Source organism: Meles meles, chromosome 2 (assembly GCF_922984935.1).
Source record: "Meles meles chromosome 2, mMelMel3.1 paternal haplotype, whole genome shotgun sequence".
NCBI classification, from domain to species: Eukaryota; Metazoa; Chordata; class Mammalia; order Carnivora; family Mustelidae; genus Meles; species Meles meles.
In genome coordinates, this window is record NC_060067.1 from 100976671 (window position 1) to 100994913 (window position 18243).

Genomic DNA, 18243 nt, shown 5'->3' on the forward strand with positions numbered 1-18243 from the left:
ACCAAGAGTTGGAGCCCTCCCTTTCCATTGGGTTGGATTTAACTTTAATGAATGCAAAATTTTGTACTTTCTCACTCTCGCCCACTAGGCAATGGCAGTGAATACCCATAGCAAATGCCATAAAGCACTTCAAACATGAATGAACATCAAGGCTTAGCTGGTTATACTAATCTTTCTTCATTTCCCAAAAAACTATCTTTTTAAAATTCAGGCTTCAATTTTTTACAACTATTCTCACATGAATTTATTTTTAAGAACTAAAACATTACCCTAAAACATACTATTAACTTATTAAGAACTACCCTAAAAATTATTTCTATGGAAATCTTCCACACAATAAAAACCAAAACTATTGGTTTTTTCAGTTCCGAAGTTGCATGGTAGTTTTTAAGTAATCTCTACACGCCCGAACTTACAACTCCAAGAGTTGCAGGCTCTACTGACTGAGCCAACCAGGTACCCCTCACATAGTATTTTTTTAAGCATGATTAAAAACACTCATTTATGATTTGCATAAAGGATATGAAAGTCTGAACAAAAGTCATCTACATCCTCAGATCCTTAACTGCATGGAAGAAATTTTGTGGCATTCACATTTCCCTAAGTTGTAAAACCTTAGCAGTAATACTCTGGCCTTGAACCTTCACTTTTAAAAGTCACCTGAGATTCCACACTTGACCTAGAACAAAGCAGCAATTTTTCTGAATCATCTCTGTGCCTCCGAGTCCAAAGTTCCCCTACACTGTGAGACCTGGGGAACAGGGTCTCAAATTGGATATAAGTTTCTTTTGCCAGATCATCTTCCCAGAAAGATTCTGACCCACATTGCAGTTTACAGACTTTATACAACAGGAAAAAAATCAATGGCAAAACAACAACACAGGCAATACTGCTCACCACGATAAGGAAAGACACTTGAGAATCACCTTCTTCTTTAACTCTGTCAGTAGAAAAGGTAATACATTGGTCTTTCTGGGGAGGTGCTCCTTTTGGACAGACACATGCTGTGTATTCCCTACCCGGCTCCAAGCCATCTATGGTTACTTGATTCTTGCTGGAGTCTGCATTCAGCAGCAGCAGGTCTTTCTCACCGTACTTGGAGTACAATACGGTCATCTCAGACTGTTGTGTGGTATTGATGGTATTCCACATCAAAGTCACACTCTCTTCAGTCTCACGGACGATCCTGAGATTTTCTACTGTGGCATTCTTTTCCATTGGTGTCATTTGATTCACTGATGCCAATTCTTCTTTTTTACTTGCACTAGCTGAGGAAAGCTTACTTCTACCTACTTCCACCTTTAAATTTCTTTTCCCATCTGGGCGGAGCTGGAGTGACTGCTGGCTGGCGATGGTGGGGCTTGTTGAAATTCTGTTGCTTGGAGTTGTGGCTGAAGACATGATGGAGGAGGGGAAAGGAGATGAGGAGAAGAAAGCAGCGGAGGGAGGAGATGAAGTAGAAGTAGAAAGAAAAATGGAAGAAGCAGGGAAGGAAGAAAGCCAGGCAGATGACCGTGAACCAGGTAGGGACGTAGCTCTAGATCCTGGCTGGACTTCTTCCTCAGGGTGATCTCTAGTTCTTTCAGAGATACCGGATGATAGAGTAGTTGTGACGACACCAACCACTGTCACAGTAACCACAGCTTCTGACATTCCAGCCAAATTTTTGGCCTTACATTTGTAATCCCCAGCATCCTTGTAAGAAATGCCTGTCAAGCTTATTATGGACCATCTGACTCCTTCCCCTGGAGATTCCTGAATTACTGTAAGAAAAAAATACATATACTCTGTAAGGGGAAAAAAAGGAGAAACTCAAGCAACATGCTAACCGATCTGGTTCTACATGCATCCTTTTCACATAAACCAAGAGGGAAATAGCACACAATCACCAGTCTCTGATGGCAGGTATAGTTCAGGTCTAGGACATGCCAAGTACCATGAGGTTTGTATGGGGAGTGGTATTCTAAAAAGACCCAAGACTGTGAATTGGGAGACTTAGCTTTAATAAACGTTTGTCCACAGATGAGTATGTGATTTCAGACAAGTCAATTAGGATCTTTAGGCCTCTGTTTCTGTATTTTTAAAATAAGGGGATAAAACAGAGTGGTCTCAAAGATGCTTTCCAATTTTAACTCACTGTGGTCCTGTAAAATGGTTATTATAAGATCTTACTTAAATATTTCCCCAAATATTTTTTCATTGTCGTAAATCTATCTACATAGCCAAATGGCATAACAGATCATTTTCTGGCATAGAGAAGTCATAATTAGTATTCTCAGTCTTTCATTTTATATTTAATCTAGATAAATTAGTAAGCCATGGATTCTTTTATTTGTAGAACAATATATAGTTTTAGGGGCGCCCAGGTGGCTCAGTGGGTTAAGCCTCTGCCTTCAGCTCAGATCATGATCTCAGGGTCCTGGGATAGAGCCCGGCTTCAGGCTTTCTGCTTGGCAGGGAGCCTGCTTCCCCTCTCTCTCTGACTGCCTCTCTGCCTACTTGTGATCTCTCTCTCTCTCTGTGTCAAATAAATAAATAAATAAACTTAAAAAAAATAATATATAGTTTTTGCATTGGAATTTTACTTTCCTCAACACTGAAATCTAACATATTACCATTCTGTCTTGATTTCTGAAGCTTTCTGAAGAATAATAATATACTAAACAGTATCCTAGTATCCCAAAATTTAACTTACTACTTTAAGCTGTGGGCCATTTACTATCTATTTGTAAGAATATTTGGCCTTGACTATTTCTTCTACCATCAGGTTTCATTATTTTTACTTTGACTTACATTTACATTTATTTTACTTTGATTTACATTTAATTTTTTTAATTTAATTTTATTTTTTCAGTGTTCCAAGGTTCATTGTTTATGCGCCATACCCAGTGCTCCATGCAATGTGTGCCCTCCTTAATAATTCACCACCAGGCTCACCCAACCCCCCACCTCCCTCCCCTGCAAAATCCTCAGTTTCTCAGAAACAAATAAAATTTACATTTAATTTTATTATTTATTTATTTATTTATTTATTTTAGATTTTATTTATTGGACAGAGATCACAAGTAGGCAGAGAGGCAGGCAGAGAGAGAAGGGGAAGCAGGCTCCCTGCTGAGCAGAGAGCCCGATGTGGGGCTCAATCCCAGGACCCCGGGATCATGACCTGAGCCGAAGGCAGAGGCTTTAACCCACTGAGCCACCCAGGCAGCCCTACATTTAATTTTAAATATATCACTAGTTTTTTAACTATATCACTTTAATTCACCAGAATATCACTACTGAAACTAAAGCCAAAGCACTGAGTTGGTCATAATAGGATCTAAAAAGTCTATGTAACCAGTATTTCTAAAAATTACACTTTTTGCTTCATGATAAGGTTTGTATGTAATTTATTATTGAAATAATCATTCATAAATGAGAAACTTGCATGAAAATCTTTTGTAAGAAAACTGTAATAGTTATACATTTTTAAGTGAGTCATATCCAAGATGATGCAGCAAGACAAGGGGCCTTATTTGCAATCATCTATCCACTGGATCATGTTTTCTATTAAAAAAATCAGATTGTCTAATTTCATCTATGTAATTAAACTGAGGAAAATATTAACGAATAAAACGAAACTTTCAAATTTCTTTCATCCAACAATCTTGGCATATTTTATTAGAATTTACTAGCCGATTTTGGGGATGCCTCGGTGGCTCAGTCGGTTAAGCGTCTGCCTTCGGCTCAGGTCATGATCCCAGGGTCCTGGGATCGAAACTTTATCAGGCTCCCTGCTCACAGGGAGACTGCTTCTCCCTCTCCCTCTCCCTGTGCCCATGCTCTCTCTCTCTCTCTCAAATAAATAAACTCTTTTTTAAAAGGAATAAAGAAAATACCTGTGTGATTAACTGGTGAGCTGTCAGACCTGGTCCATGTGAGCTGTGGGGTAGGGTAGCCAGTAGCATCACACCGCAGCAGAACATTACTGCCCAGAGCAGATGTGATCTGGGTGGCCGAGGTCATAACGGATGGCTTCAGACACTGCTCCAGCTCAGCCCGCTGAAACAAAATCCCTGTCAGGCGCTCAGGCTCGCTACAAATCATTAGAGGATCAAGCAGCACTACAGCAGGGTCAGCAATTTTTGACAGCTCAATCATTTTGGAAATGTGGCAGTCACAGAACCAAGGGTTGTCCTGCAGACCTAAACCAGAAGAGAGGAAAAGATTGACAAAGATTATTCTGTTGACTTCTGTTTACATCACAACCTCTCGGGCAAGCAAGTATCTGCATTATCTCCCTAAAAATAGAAGTGCTTTGAGAGATGGAATGGAGTCGCCTTCCTGTCAATTTTGCTCTGCTATTTGGCTACCTGAATGAATACAGCCTGTCAGGTCAGGTCATTAATGATCATAGCCAACATTTATTGTGCATGTACTCTGGGCAAGACTCTGTTCTAAGCGCTTGTCTGTATTATTTCATTTAATCCTAAAAATCCTATGAGAAAGAGTATTACTATCCCCATCTTAAAAATGAAGAAGCTGAGATACAGAGAAATCAAATTATTTTCAATAATTTGAAATCAAATTATAGCTTAATCAGCATCCGAGCCAAGGTTTTAATTCAAGTACCACAGAATACTATACTATACTTCAAAGAATACTATGAAACACTGCTAGAGATATTTCTAGAGTGCTAGGAATGTATATTATTGTCAGTATTGGAGGGTGTAGAGAGGCCCCCTAATTCAGCCCGTACTATATCATGGTTTTGCATGATTTGAAGACCTATGAAGGTAGTACAAGTTCTGTGTAGCAAAAGTACAGAGTGAGATGAAGGCAATGTCAGGAGATAAGACTGGAGACCGGCAGAAGCTAGAACAGAGCTTGGCATGAATGTAATATATGGTGGCCAAGAAGGTACAATGCTCAAATCCCCCTTCAAGAGAGAATCAGCAGCAGGAATATAGTTAACTGACAGCCTCTGGTTGGAGGACTGCCTCCCTCAGCTTTCAAACTGTTAGCAGAAATGTGTTGGCCTTCAAGGGGACCATCAGTGAGAGCTTTCAAGGAAAGTGAGGAAAATGTAACTACTGGAAACTAGAGGAAAGCAGACCCTTTGATGGCACGGCAGAAAGTTGAGAAACATTGTCACGCGTGGTTAACATGGAAAGTGTAAAGTGCACTCAATGAAACGAATAATCTCGCTAAGGATATTTCCATACCAAGTGCTGCGAGTGCTACCTAGTGCCTTCTTGCTGCTCATGGTAAAATGGAAAGGACAGTTAAAGGAAGAACTGTTAAAGAGAAAGGAGCCAAAACTTGCAGTGTTCAATAATAAAACTGAACATAATAAAAAAAATTAAAAATAAAATTCAAACAAAAAACCCTGCTTCTTACTCCCAGTCTCACCATAGTTCTCAAACTAAGAAAAGGGCTTCCGAGCAAAAATCAAATCCAGGGAGGGTGAAACTATAAAATTATTTGCTAAGATCTCAGAAAGATCAAAGACAGGGCTTCAGACTATCTTTGTAGGACTAATGTCCTACAACAGCTTCACATAAAGCCCAAGGTTGCAAGGGATATATCTCAATAATGTTTGTGGTTGTGGGTTTTTACTAATAGAGTAGATTATACATTGATTCATAAGGAAAAAAGACAGAACAGCAATTTTAAAAAATGCTAACCATGTTGGAAGATTTAACTGTCCATTTGTAAATTCTATTTAGGTCTATTTTTGTTTTAATATAAATTTCTATATATGTCTATTTTTATTATATTAGCACTTGATGATTGGTTCGTATTTTTCTGCCAGTATTAGAAAAATTTGCTGGGTTTTTTTTTTAAATCTTCTATCTTAGAAATTTCATTTCTTCCATGGGTGAATCACCTTGAACTTCTTACATTTAGTCCTGTGTGTCTATGACCAGTCTCTAATATCCAGCTTGCCAGCAAACATCAATTTCATTCTGTCATGTAATAATTAATATGTGGATAAAACTTTATGCTCTCAAAACACTTGTTATGCTAGATTTTTGCTTTATAAAATAATAACAAAACGGGTTGACAGTCACTGATTGCTTCCTATGTGGCAAATATTATACTTTGTCAACTGTAAAAGGTCTGAGCTTTATACTACTTTAGGGGGACTAACACCTCCCAGTTGGCAAAAGACATAAGACTACTGGTCAGAGATGGAGGATAGTTTACAGCTCTGGAGGAAGACACTGTCTTCACTATACCAGGCAGTGAACATGCCTACCGTTTCTCTGGACAGAGATATATCTTTACCTTCCAAAGCAGTTCTGTACACAGACATCCTTAAAAAGATAGTTCAGGACAAAAGACAGTCAGTGACGGTCTCTGCTCACAAGACGTGCAGAAATGTGAGAGGCCATGGAAAATTATCTTCCAACAGTACTAAGCATGCTAAAGCATTTGTCTACTTCAATCCTGACAATAGCATGAGGTAGATAATATTAGCATCATACTCATTTTAAAGAGGAGAAAGCCAACATTCAGGTTAAGGGATCTTCCTGTGGTCATACAACTGGATATAGTCAGGATTTTGAACCTTGGTATCCTTCGAGCTTTCATTCTCAAGCTCTATATGTCCTACACTGACCTCATGAATGAAGTTAGTATGATTCTTTTGAGTTTCACATCAGAGGACACTAAAGCACAAAGAGATTACTGCCTTGGTTCTGTAAGTAGCTTAGAGTCCTAAATCCCAGATTTTCAGCCTCCTAATCTAATATTCCTTCCACCATAACTCATTTCATCACCTAAAAACATCTAGAGCCAGGGGTGGCAGCTGTAAGTGCTGTTATCTATAAACACATGTCAAAGCAGTGATGTCTGGAGCACAAATGTCTACATAGGGAAAGATCCAAGAACTCCAACATTTACAGTTTTATTCATGGTATGAAACTGTCATAAACCTATGTTAATGGTGAAAGAAAGTTTTTTTTTTTAAGATTTATTTATTTGAGAAAGAAAGAAAGAGAGTGTGCATGTGCTCACAAGCAGGGAGAGGGGCCGAGGGAAGGACAGAGAGAATCTCAAGAAGACTCCCCGCGAGCATGGAACCCCGTGCAGGGGCTCCATCTTACAACCCTGAGATCACGATCTGAGCTAAAATCAAGAGTCAGATGCTTAACCGACTGAGCCACCCAGGTGCCCCTGAAACAAAATTCTTTTAAAAATTAATCCAACTGGCTGTGTCTTAAAGTTATATAAAATAGGAAAATATTTTTTAGATCCTTAAAAATAGAGTATTTATTCTAGCTTTGAAACATCAAGGTCAAAGGCACAACTTTTAAAACCTGAATAATAAGAGTGACCTGAGAGCTGAACCAATTCATCAAGTGTTTTGTTTTTGTCTTTGTTTTTTTCCCTTTTGGGGACAAAGGTACAAGAACTCCCTGAAGTTAAACTGTTATTTGTACTGCATTCCTTCAAGGCAACATACCAACCACAATCACAATAATTTGCACTAATTAATTTAGTTCATCTAACTATTCTTGGATAGGACAAATCAATTTTGCCTTATTCCTTTTCTAAAAGGATAATGTTTTCCATGAATCACAGTAGTTGAATTAAATGTGTTTTGGTTTTTTTTTTGTGAAAAGTTTGCAATAAATTTCTGTACTAAAGTAATTCTGCTGACTATAAGCTCTTGAAAGTAAGAAACCATACCTTAGTCAGTTTTGGGCTGGCAGTGGCATTTAACAATTCAGGGGGAAAGTAAAGTTTTTTCAACAAATGGTGGGGGGACAACTGGACATCTGCTTAGAAAAAGCCTCAACCCCTGCCTCACACTATACTCAAAAACTGTTTTGAGACAGACCATAGCCATAAGCATAAAAGATAAGAATATTAAAAAAAAAAAAAAAAGATAATATTAAAGCCAGTGGGGCACCTGGGTGGCTCAGTGGGTTAAAGCCTCTGCCTTTGACTCAGGTCATGATCCCGGGGTCCTGGGATCGAGCCCCGCATCGGGCTCTTTGCTCAGCAGGGAGCCTGCTTCCCCCCGCTACCCCTGCCTGCCTCTCTGCCTACTTGTAATCTCTGTCTGTCAAATAAATAAATTAAAAAAAATCTTTAAAAAATATATTAAAGCCAGAATTCTATGACTTGTAGGTAGACAGATATTTCTTAGATGAGACACACAAAGCACTAACTATAAAAGAAAAAACTAATAAATCAGATGTCATTAAAATTTAAAACCTTCTTACCAAAGACACCATGAAGAAAATGAATAAATAAATCACAGATTTGGAGAAAATATCAATAACACATGTAACTGACAAAAGGCTTGAATTCAACAATAAAAAAACTTTAAAAAATTATATATTGGCATAAAGGAATATAGCAATGAGCAATAACCCAATGAAAGCATGGTCAACAGCATTATTCATCAGGGAAATGCAAATTAAAATTACAATGTCAAATCACTGCCTAACCCATCACCCCCAGGAATGGTGGAAATGAAAAAATCTGATAACATCAAATGTTGGTAAGAATATGGAGCAAGTAGACTGTTGTGTAGTGCTTGTGGGAGTATACAATGGTACAACATCTTTGGAAAATTGGCAGTTTCTTAAAAAGATATATAGCCATCCTATGACCTAGCAATCTGAAGCCTAGGAATTTATCCAAAAGAAATGAAAATATGGGGGCGCCTGGGTGGCTCAGTGGGTTAAAGCCTCTGCCTTCGGCTCAGGTCATGATCCCAGGGTCCTGGGATCGAGCCCCACGTCGGGCTCTCTGCTCTGCGGGGAGCCTGCTTCCTCCTCTCTCTCTGCCTGCCTCTCTGCCTAGTTGTGATTTCTCTCTGTCAAATAAATAAAATATTTTTTTTTAAAATGAAAATATGTACTACAAAGAGCTTTGCCTAAGAATGTTAATAGCAGCTTAATTCATAATAGCTGAAGATTGGTAACACCCATGTTTCCAAAAACAGGAGAAAGGATGAACAATTCATATTTTTGTAAAACAGAAATGACTCAGCAGAAGGAACTACCCATTCATGCAATAACATTGATGAATCTCAAAAACAATAATGCTAAATGAAAGAAGCCAGTCACAAGGGCCATCTTGTATGATTTCATTTACGTAAAATTCTAGGGCAGACAAAATTAATCTTTTGTGATGAATAAAAACAGTGGTTACTTGAAATGGAGGCACCTGGTCGAGAAGAAGCACAGGGGAGTTTTCCAGTGTGATGAAATTATTCCATATCTTAATGAGGGTGTGGGTTTCGTCAGGGTATATCATTTATCATCACTTACTAAGCTGTACACTTAAGATCCACAGTATGCAAATTATACCTCAACTCCTCAATTTAGAAAAGGCTTAAAAAACAAAAGAATGGTATCTCTGGAGATGGACTGAACTTGAAGCTTGACTCTGCCTCTTCACCAGCTGTACAAAGCAGCTAATAATTACAGACCCACTTTGAGCCATGTCCTCAGATCCTACTAAGGAGTCCTCAGATGAGCACCTGGCAAGGAGTTCACTTATCTATGTGGATTTATCTCCTCTGTGCCTCAAAAAGAACCAGCTTACCAACCGGGATTGAGGAGTGTTCATGAATATGAACAATGAACAATGGTGAAATGAACACCATTTTAGAAAAACTTTATGGAAATACTCGTGTGGTTACTGCCCTTCAGGTAAACTTCATTCTGAACAGGAAAAGAATTCATGTTTGCAACTGAGCAAATTCGAGTAGCAATAAAGCAACCAACAAAGCGTTTAATGCCCTCTCCTCCTGCAAGCTTTTTCCAGGACAAAGAGTGTTGGGCCTTACGGAGTCAGCCTGTCTAAATATTTGTATCTTCCTGAGGAAGAGGCCGTGGAAATTTACATGCATTGCAAATAGAAATTCCAGTCTAGTTTCACACTTCATTCAAATATTTACTTGCAGGACACTAGTTTATGTTTGTATAATACATTAGAGGACAATTTTGTTAATTTTTTTAACTTATGGAGAAATTTTTACTCATGTAGAATAGAGGAGTAATGGAAAAGCCGCTTCGTAATTTTTTAAAAATAAATACACTACTTAAAGATATCAGTAATGCATATGTAAGGAAGACAACTCTGGTATTATCACACACAGTACCCTGCATGATGCAGGAGTGGAGAACATCATGAGTCGTGCAGTCAAACCACCTGTATTCACCCCAGCTCCATCACTGTGTGATGAGTAAGTCTGCGCACGTGGCTTAATGTGCGTCTCCACTCTTCTATAAAATGGGGATGAAATGGTACTTACCACAGGGTTACATGAGACTGGGAGAAATTATATCTATAAAAATGTAAGAACTAGGTTTGGCCCTGAGTAAGCATTCCTTTAATATTAGCTACCACTATTATTGTTACAAACGTAACTTCCATCTGCTCACAATACACAGGACACTAACAAATAAAAGCAGAATATATCCCACTGTAATAATAGAAAAGTAAATTCTGCAGGGTACCTGGAAAGATACAGTTGCCACAGTTATACACCAAGTTCTAGAAAAGCTAGCACTAGCTTTCATCACCATATTTTAATGATGAAATTGGAAGACTCAAACACTGGTAAAATCACAGAAAAAGCCAAAATAGAGGAGTCTTCTTTATAAGACACTCCCATCTCAGTCACAGCTGCTATGGCTTATTGTTGATCTAAAATCATAACCTTAGAGACTGTTCACCTCATATTCTAAAGAACTAGCCCATAAACTAGCTCATAATATTCTCATTACAATCCTATGAGCAGGAGGGAGGGAGTCTTCCTACCTCCATTTTCCAGATGAGAAAACTGAGTTTTCTGTGTGTGATTCACACACATGAGCTAGTCTTCTTTTGGAGGAGAGTACTTTCTTCCCTTTTGTTACATAGCAGGCATGGCTTTGCTAAGATCAGCTGCCACATATGACTGGACATGTTTCAAAATATCTTTTGTTATTTATTATCATGATTATCATCATTATTATAAAAGCAATGCATGATTGATGCAGAACATTTTGAAAATACGGAATACTGAAAAGATGTCCCATGACCAAAGAGGACAGTTAACCAGCTAGTGTATTTTTCAGTCTTTTTCTTTGCACATTTTAAAATAGTTATGATCGTGTACAGTGACACATCCTGTTTTTTAAATTTAATGTTATACCAAAAGGATTTTCATGTTACCCCTTTAAAGAATCTGCTTTTGAAGAATCTGAACCCCATAATAGAGATATTTATCCCCATGTTTATCTTCATGAACAGTGAAATTTCATAACCCTTTCCATTTCATCCCTAAATTTTCATCCAGATTTAATTCACAATGGAAAAATATTAATGTCCTGCAAATCAGTTCTTTATAGTGATATTAGCAATATTAGTGACTAATCATTAGAGAGCTATTAATAGTAATTCGGTAATTTGATTTTATTTTCTACTATATAGCTCCTTTTGGCAAATCTAAAGAAACTTAGAAAAATGTGTAGGAAAAAATTGTGTAGAGACACAGAATCTCTATTTATTTATTTATTTATTTATTTATTTAAAGATTTTATTTATTTATTTGACAGACAGAGATCACAAGTAGGCAGAGAGGCAGGCAGAGAGAAAGGAGGAAGCAGGCTCCCTGAGGGGCAGAGAGCCTGATGTGGGACTCGATCCCCGGACCCTGAGATCATGACCTGAGACAAAGGCAGAGCGACCCAGGCATCCCAGAATCTCATTATTTAAATTAAGATAATTTCTAGCTATTAGCCACAAGAACTAAATTAGTGGCTAAAATAAATACAGGTTTATATGGTGCCTATCATTGTAGACATAAGGAATCCATAGCTATTGTTAAATTCCTGTTTTTTTCCCTAGCTAACCCTATAATATTTCTTTTATTCTTTAATAAAAATGCTTGAAGCACTAGATAAGCAGTAGGCAAACATAAAATAGGTATAGAATAAATAATTACATGATTTTTCCTCTTTCTGTTTGGTTATCACTCACATTTTTAGTCTCATAAGCACCAAAATGCATTTACATTTCAACCAAAGCAATACTAAAATCATTTAAATGCTGCCACGGCATTTTCCTTTTTATCAAAAAAAATTTTCAAGTTATCTTTATTTTATTTATACTTGACTTCAGCAAATATTTGAGCATGCGATATTGGTCAGCAGGGATTCCTGGCATAAATTCAGCATCAAGTTGCTTCTCACACCAAAAGGTTTATAAGTCATTTCATTGGCCAAACATTTAGTTCTTGCATCCCGAGAAATACAACCTCTTCCATGGCCCTATGGACGTCATGAGTGAACTGACAACACAGCCTTATTGGGTGAAAAAGAATTTAGTAGGAGATCAAATTGACTGATTAGAGCCTTAGGCTTGTGTCTCACACAAAAGTATGAGAGGCCTCACTGCCCACAGGTACCCCTGAGAAGGATCTCAGTTCACTGATTTCAATCTGGCAACTACATTTACTGGGCATTCTCCATGTGCAGAGCACCGTGCAAAGCACTGTGGGAAGATACTTTAAAAAAAAAAAAAAAAAAGGAAGAGAAAGTCTTACTGGAAGGAGCTTACACTTTAAGAACCCAAGACAAATACCCACAGAACCTAAACAAAGTCAGGATCAAAGTTTGCAAAACAAATAACAGCTCCACTAATCCATTAGAATATTGTCTTCATCATTTCTTTTTAGATTAAGAAAATCTGGAAGCTATTCTCCCGAACTAACCACCACCACCTTGTAAAGATGCCAGTGCCTCTCTTTCACTCCTGAAGAACCTGATGAAGGGCTGAACAGAGAACAAAGCAGGTTGGCTGGGGCAGAGTTTGGTGGATTTTGTCACTGAGCCCCAAGCTAACAGCAGCATTAGTCTCTTGGTTTATAAGGGTCTCTCCTCTCCCTCCAACACACACACACACACACACACACACACACACACACACACACACACACACACACACACACACACTGCTGCCCTCACTCCAGCGCACACAGCCATTACAGCTTACACAGGGTAAGACCTAGATCTGACCTAGATCAACCGATAAAGTACCAGCCGATCAAATGTGCAAGTAGAGAGTAAGAAGCAAAATTCGACACATATGTAAAGACTGGGCAGCTGAAGCCTTGCAAAACAAATTATCTGGACCTGAGAAGCCCAGAGGCTTCTGAGCTTACCAAGAACAATTCTTCGTGGTGTAAGTTCCAGGCTCCGTGATGACGTAAGTGAGTGGGACCAGCTCTCCAGGAAATCCGGTGGTAGTGTGGTCAGCCTATTGCTCGATAAATCCAAGTAGGCAAGGTTCTTTAGGTACCTGACCACCTCGTTTGGCACACTGGTTATTCTGTTGTTGTGCAAGTCCAGGGTCCTCAGATGGGGCATGTCCAGCAGAGATGCCCAAGGGAAAGCAGCCAGAGAATTTCCATCCAAGCGCAACTCATGTAGCTGCTTGAGGTTGTAAAAGCTGCTGGCCTCAAGGCTGGCCACGGAATTGTAAGTCACCCAAAGGTACTGGAGCTCCACCAGGTAGTAGAAGGCCTCTGCGGGGATCCTGCGGACCACAGTCTTCTCTATCCGCAGCTTCACAGTGTCCACGGGGAAGTTCATAGGGACCTCGATCATATCCATGTCATTACATAGAACCGACCTAGTGTCACAAAAGCAATGGAAGAAAACCTGCTTTCCAAGACCCATGGGAAAAAATATTACTTGAAACATGCATCAGGTTTTCACTTCCTCCTGGTTTTCACAAAACAGTTGTTCAGCCTGACTGACCTATTGATAATTCATCGTCATCAACATCATTACCATCATCTTCTTCTAGATTGAACCATATGAAATGGTCACTTTTGCAGGTTAAAAATGAGCAAATATCAGCAATCTCGTGGTTCAACCTAACACGATGGAGCTCTCTATGTGTCAGGCCTGGGCAACATATCACATCCACCGTATTTAACCAGCAACAGCCCTAGAAGATAGATACTGGGGAAAAGAGGTAAAGGCACCAGCTCTGGGGTCAGGCTGATCTTGGTTCAGATCTAAGCTCTGCCACTTCCTCTGTGGCCATTTCATTTTCCCATATAGTCTGTTCTAATTAAGTGAAAAGGATATAAAATGTTATACCTTCCTGACACCTAATAGGCACTTAATGGTTGTTTGCTATTTTTATCATCAATCTCATTTTTACAAAGAAAATAACCAGGACCCACCAACACGAGGTAACTGCCCAAGATCACATAGCTAGTGGGTTACACAGCCACCTTTCAAACCCACGTCTATCCAACTCCAAAGTACACGCTCTTAACCTCTTTAGGAAATGGTCTTTTTTTTTTTTAAACCCTGTTGAAGTTATAAATTGATCTTTTTTAAGAAGATAATTTAATTTTAAAAATGAAGGAAGGAAGGGAGGGAGGAAAGAGAAAGAGCAAGTTGTTCACACTAGATGCTTAAAGTTGAACTCTATTTTAATAATGTGACCGGCACATTGCTTTTAGCCTAAGGAATAAACCAAACTGTGAGTTTACTCCTCTTACCATTACTAACTGAAGTGACCTTGATTAAGTCACACTGTGATCTTGTTTAGTGGCATGTGTAAAACAGGCATAGAAAAACAAGCCTGTCCCATGTGTGTGTGTAAAGTATGAAGAATCAGAGAATTTAGATTCATTTTAACCGGAAAAAAGACCTAGTTATGTCTCATTATATACTCACCCCCTCTGGAATGCTGAAAACGGATGTAAAAAATTTTTGCAAAGCATAGTCTAAATTGTATAATGTATAATTACGTTATACATAGAAATACATTATACTTGTACATAGTAGCAATTAAACAGCCATGCCATAAAAATACATGACATTAAATCAGAGAATTTCAAAAGCCAGAGTATAATGTGAAGAGAGGTAGACAGCATAAAGCTGGGGTGTACTGACAGGATCATCTTTCTGTAACTTTAGGAGATGGCCCTATGGAATCATTGGAATTCTCTAGGAATACCTATTATTCTTCATCTCTATTCTGTATCACAAGTTCTATTACTACTTTTTAAGGGAATGATCTGGTATCTACTTATTAGGTCAGCATTCCAGTGTAATGGGAAAAAGTCTACAGTAGGAAACAAAGACCTTATCAAATAGTCCCTGCATCAACTCAGTGCTGTGACCTTAGACAAAGCTTATAATCTCTGTATGGTTGTGTTTCTTTGTCGATAAAATGACAATAGTCAAACTAGATTATTTCTAGAGTCCTTACTAGGCATAATATGCTATGGTTTTTACAAAATCCATCAATAATGGGGCCATCACCAAGAAAAAATTTCTGTGACTGTTTCCTCAAAAGTACCCTGCCCTGAGTCATTAGCTGCCTCATATCCTTTGCCAAGTAGGTCTTTAATTTGTTACATTGTTCTCTTTGTCTTAAGCCACCTAGAGAATATCTCAAAAGATACCATAAGTCGGTTAAGTAAAGTTCATACAATAAGACAAACTACTCAAAAATAGGTTTTAATTGTTATTTATTTGTTTAAAGTTGTAAGGCATAAATTGGGTGATTGTTTTAACAAATTATTTTCTGTAGGAGGCTCACTATTCACTTCAACCAAGTCACAAAATAACCTTATTTTGTTGTCAGATATCCTCTCCAGGGGTGCCTGGGTGGCTAAGTCCGTTAAGCATCATTGACTCAGGTCATGGTCTCAGGGTCTGGGATCAAGTCCCACATCAGGCTCCCTGCTCAGGGGAGAGCCTGCTTCTCCCTCTCCCCACCCTGCCCCCCCCACCCCGACTATCTCTCTTAAAGTCTTTAATAAATAAATAAATATCCTCTAAAAAAAAAAATCAAGTTCTACCATGTTTAGCTAACAAAAGTCCTGTTTTTCATTTAACTTCTATCTCAAAGGGCTCACATATATTAAAAGTACGTAATTATTCTCAATTACACAGGTAAATGTTAAAAGCAACCCAGAGGGCGACTGACTTCTGTGAAGCCCCCCAGTATCTGCAACAGACAGGGCTGATCCACATCTTTCAAAGTTATGTCTTTGTAAACTACAAAACTTTAAAATGAAAAATCTTAATCACGAACCTCTCTAATTTCACTCTTGTGAGCTTCCCTCCCACTTTTAAAAATCCATCTAGTTGGCATGAATAACCTTCAAAATGAAGCGGGAACTTCGGGAAGCAAATCATCTGGGCATGTCAAGCACCTCCTGCTCCGCCCTCCCTCCTGGGCTTGCTTTCTATAAACAAGCCGAGTGGCCGCACTCGTTCTAGTAGTCGTTCTAGTAGTCTGACCTCCTGAAGCGGACATGTTGTGAATACGAGTGCAATGGATACTTCTCTAACACAGAATGTGTTTGAGAATCTCAAGTCATTTGAGGGGCTTTTAAGAGCTCAGCGGCTCAAAATGAAAACAACAGAGTGGGCAAACGGTATTAAAACAATGAGGTTAAAGCTTATGTAAATTAAACCTTCTCTCCTCTGATACTTGGCCAACAATTTGCATTCAAAATAAGGCGATCTGGTTGGAGCCCTTTTCCCTAGAATCATTAGAACACTTAGTAGCAGGGAGAGGAGCATACCTTGATCCCGTGCCGTCATTTCTGCCTTGATAATCGCAGGTGCACTGTGAAGGACATGAACAGCTCACTCCCTCCAAAAAGCTAATAAGTACAATGCACAGACGTGCGGAAAGACGCATCGCTCCTTCTAGAGGTTATTTGAACAAAAAGTAAAAACCAAATCCTAAGCTTCAGAAACTGGTGTGCCAGGAATACAAACAGCCATTTAGTAACAGCAGATTACATGGGATTAGCTGAGCTCTGTAGTTACTTAACCTTCAAGTGTATTTTACAGGGGATCAATCGACCTAGCCTTTGAATATGGTTTCAACTCAGTAACACGTTCTAAGGAAAATGAGACTCAAGCACATGTCAAGAAAATTTCAATAGGTTCCCATATCCAGATTTGTAAGGAAATGCTTATTAAGTCCTTTTTCTATGGATGTAATTGCTACTATTATCTTGAAGATACACTTCATGTTAAGAATAATTGTCTTTTAGCAGATGCTAGAAAATACTGCAGATTATTTATAACATCATAATTTTTTTTTCATTTATAGTCTCCAAAAACAAAGTTAACAAAATCAAGTACCTAGATTTTTTTGGGCAAAATGCTTCAGTCCACCACTGAATGGCAGGACTAACACTCTGGCTCTCCCAGGTCACTTTGGGGCAGTGTTAGGTTATCCCAGCAGTTTCTAACAAAGGCCATTATCTCTATTCAGATACATTTTATTCTTAAGTAGTTTTTCAATAGAGGCATCAAGCCATATCTGAAGATCAGCTGTCATGTTTTTTAGCAAAATTAGGCTCTATCCAAAAATAAAAATTACATTCAATCACTAAAAACTACCTCCACGTACACAAGATGGAAAATCCTCATGGCAACTGACAAGGATTTAGGTTTTATAAACACATACAAACACACATATATATATATATATATATATATTATACATATCTGGGCATATCAAGTACCTGATTAGCCCTGCCCGATAACACACACATATATATAGAATTTAATCTTGTTATTGTAGAGTGGTTCTATCAACAATCTTTAAACCAAAACCCTTTCAAAAGAAAGTCAATTCTGTAAAAAATAAGATTATGGGAAATGTTTAAAATTGATAGGATGCACACAGAAACAATAAGGGCAGAAAAATTTGCTCAGTTAAAATAAAATACCACAGATTTTATTTTATTTTTTTTAAAAGATTTTATTTATTTATTGACAGACAAGAGATCACAAGTAGGCAGAGAGGCAGGCAGAGAGAGCGGGGAAGCAGGCTCCCCACTGAGCAGAGAGCCTGATGTGGGGCTTGATCCCAGGACTCTGGGATCATGACCTGAGCCAAAGGCAGAGGCTTTAACCCACTCCCACCCAGGACGCCCCAATACCACAGATTTTAAATGTCCACTATTTGAACAATGGTCGTTTAAAACAACAAATACATGAGTCTACAAATGCATTCAACATTCAACAATGTTTTTTATTGAGCACCTCCTATGTGCCAGGCAAAATGCATCTACCTGCTAAGGATACATCAAAGAACAAGTAAACAAGTTATCAATGGACATAAAGTCTCAGTTAAGCAAAACAATATGTTCTACAGATCTGCTGTACACATAGTTACCAATACTGAATTGTACACTTAAAAACTGGTTAAGAGGACAGAGCCATGTTTTGTTCTTGCTGCAATAAAATAAAT

At 38.4% G+C, this 18243-nt stretch overlaps 1 protein-coding gene across 1 annotated transcript; it reads right to left on the bottom strand.

The window, feature by feature from the left end:
- Positions 1 to 615: 615 nt before the first annotated feature.
- On the bottom strand, positions 616 to 16674 carry LRIT3 (leucine rich repeat, Ig-like and transmembrane domains 3). The gene is made up of 4 exons (XM_045988558.1): positions 16556 to 16674; positions 13157 to 13626; positions 3879 to 4184; positions 616 to 1763 (listed from the first exon to the last, which is right to left on the bottom strand). Exons 1-4 carry the CDS (start codon positions 16672 to 16674, stop codon positions 616 to 618), a joined length of 2043 nt encoding a protein of 680 aa, XP_045844514.1.
- Positions 16675 to 18243: the final 1569 nt, after the last annotated feature.

Bases quoted from the DNA above. Each gene is read 5' to 3' on its own strand.
- LRIT3 (XM_045988558.1), bottom strand. From the start codon at position 16,674: ATGCGTCTTTCCGCACGTCTGTGCATTGTACTTATTAGCTTTTTGGAG. The intron at 13,627-16,555 runs GTATGCTCCTCT...TTGTGACACTAG, and splicing joins AATGACGGCACGGGATCAAG to GTCGGTTCTATGTAATGACA. The intron at 1,764-3,878 runs GTATTTTCTTTA...TTTTTCTTACAG, and splicing joins CTCACCAGTTAATCACACAG to TAATTCAGGAATCTCCAGGG.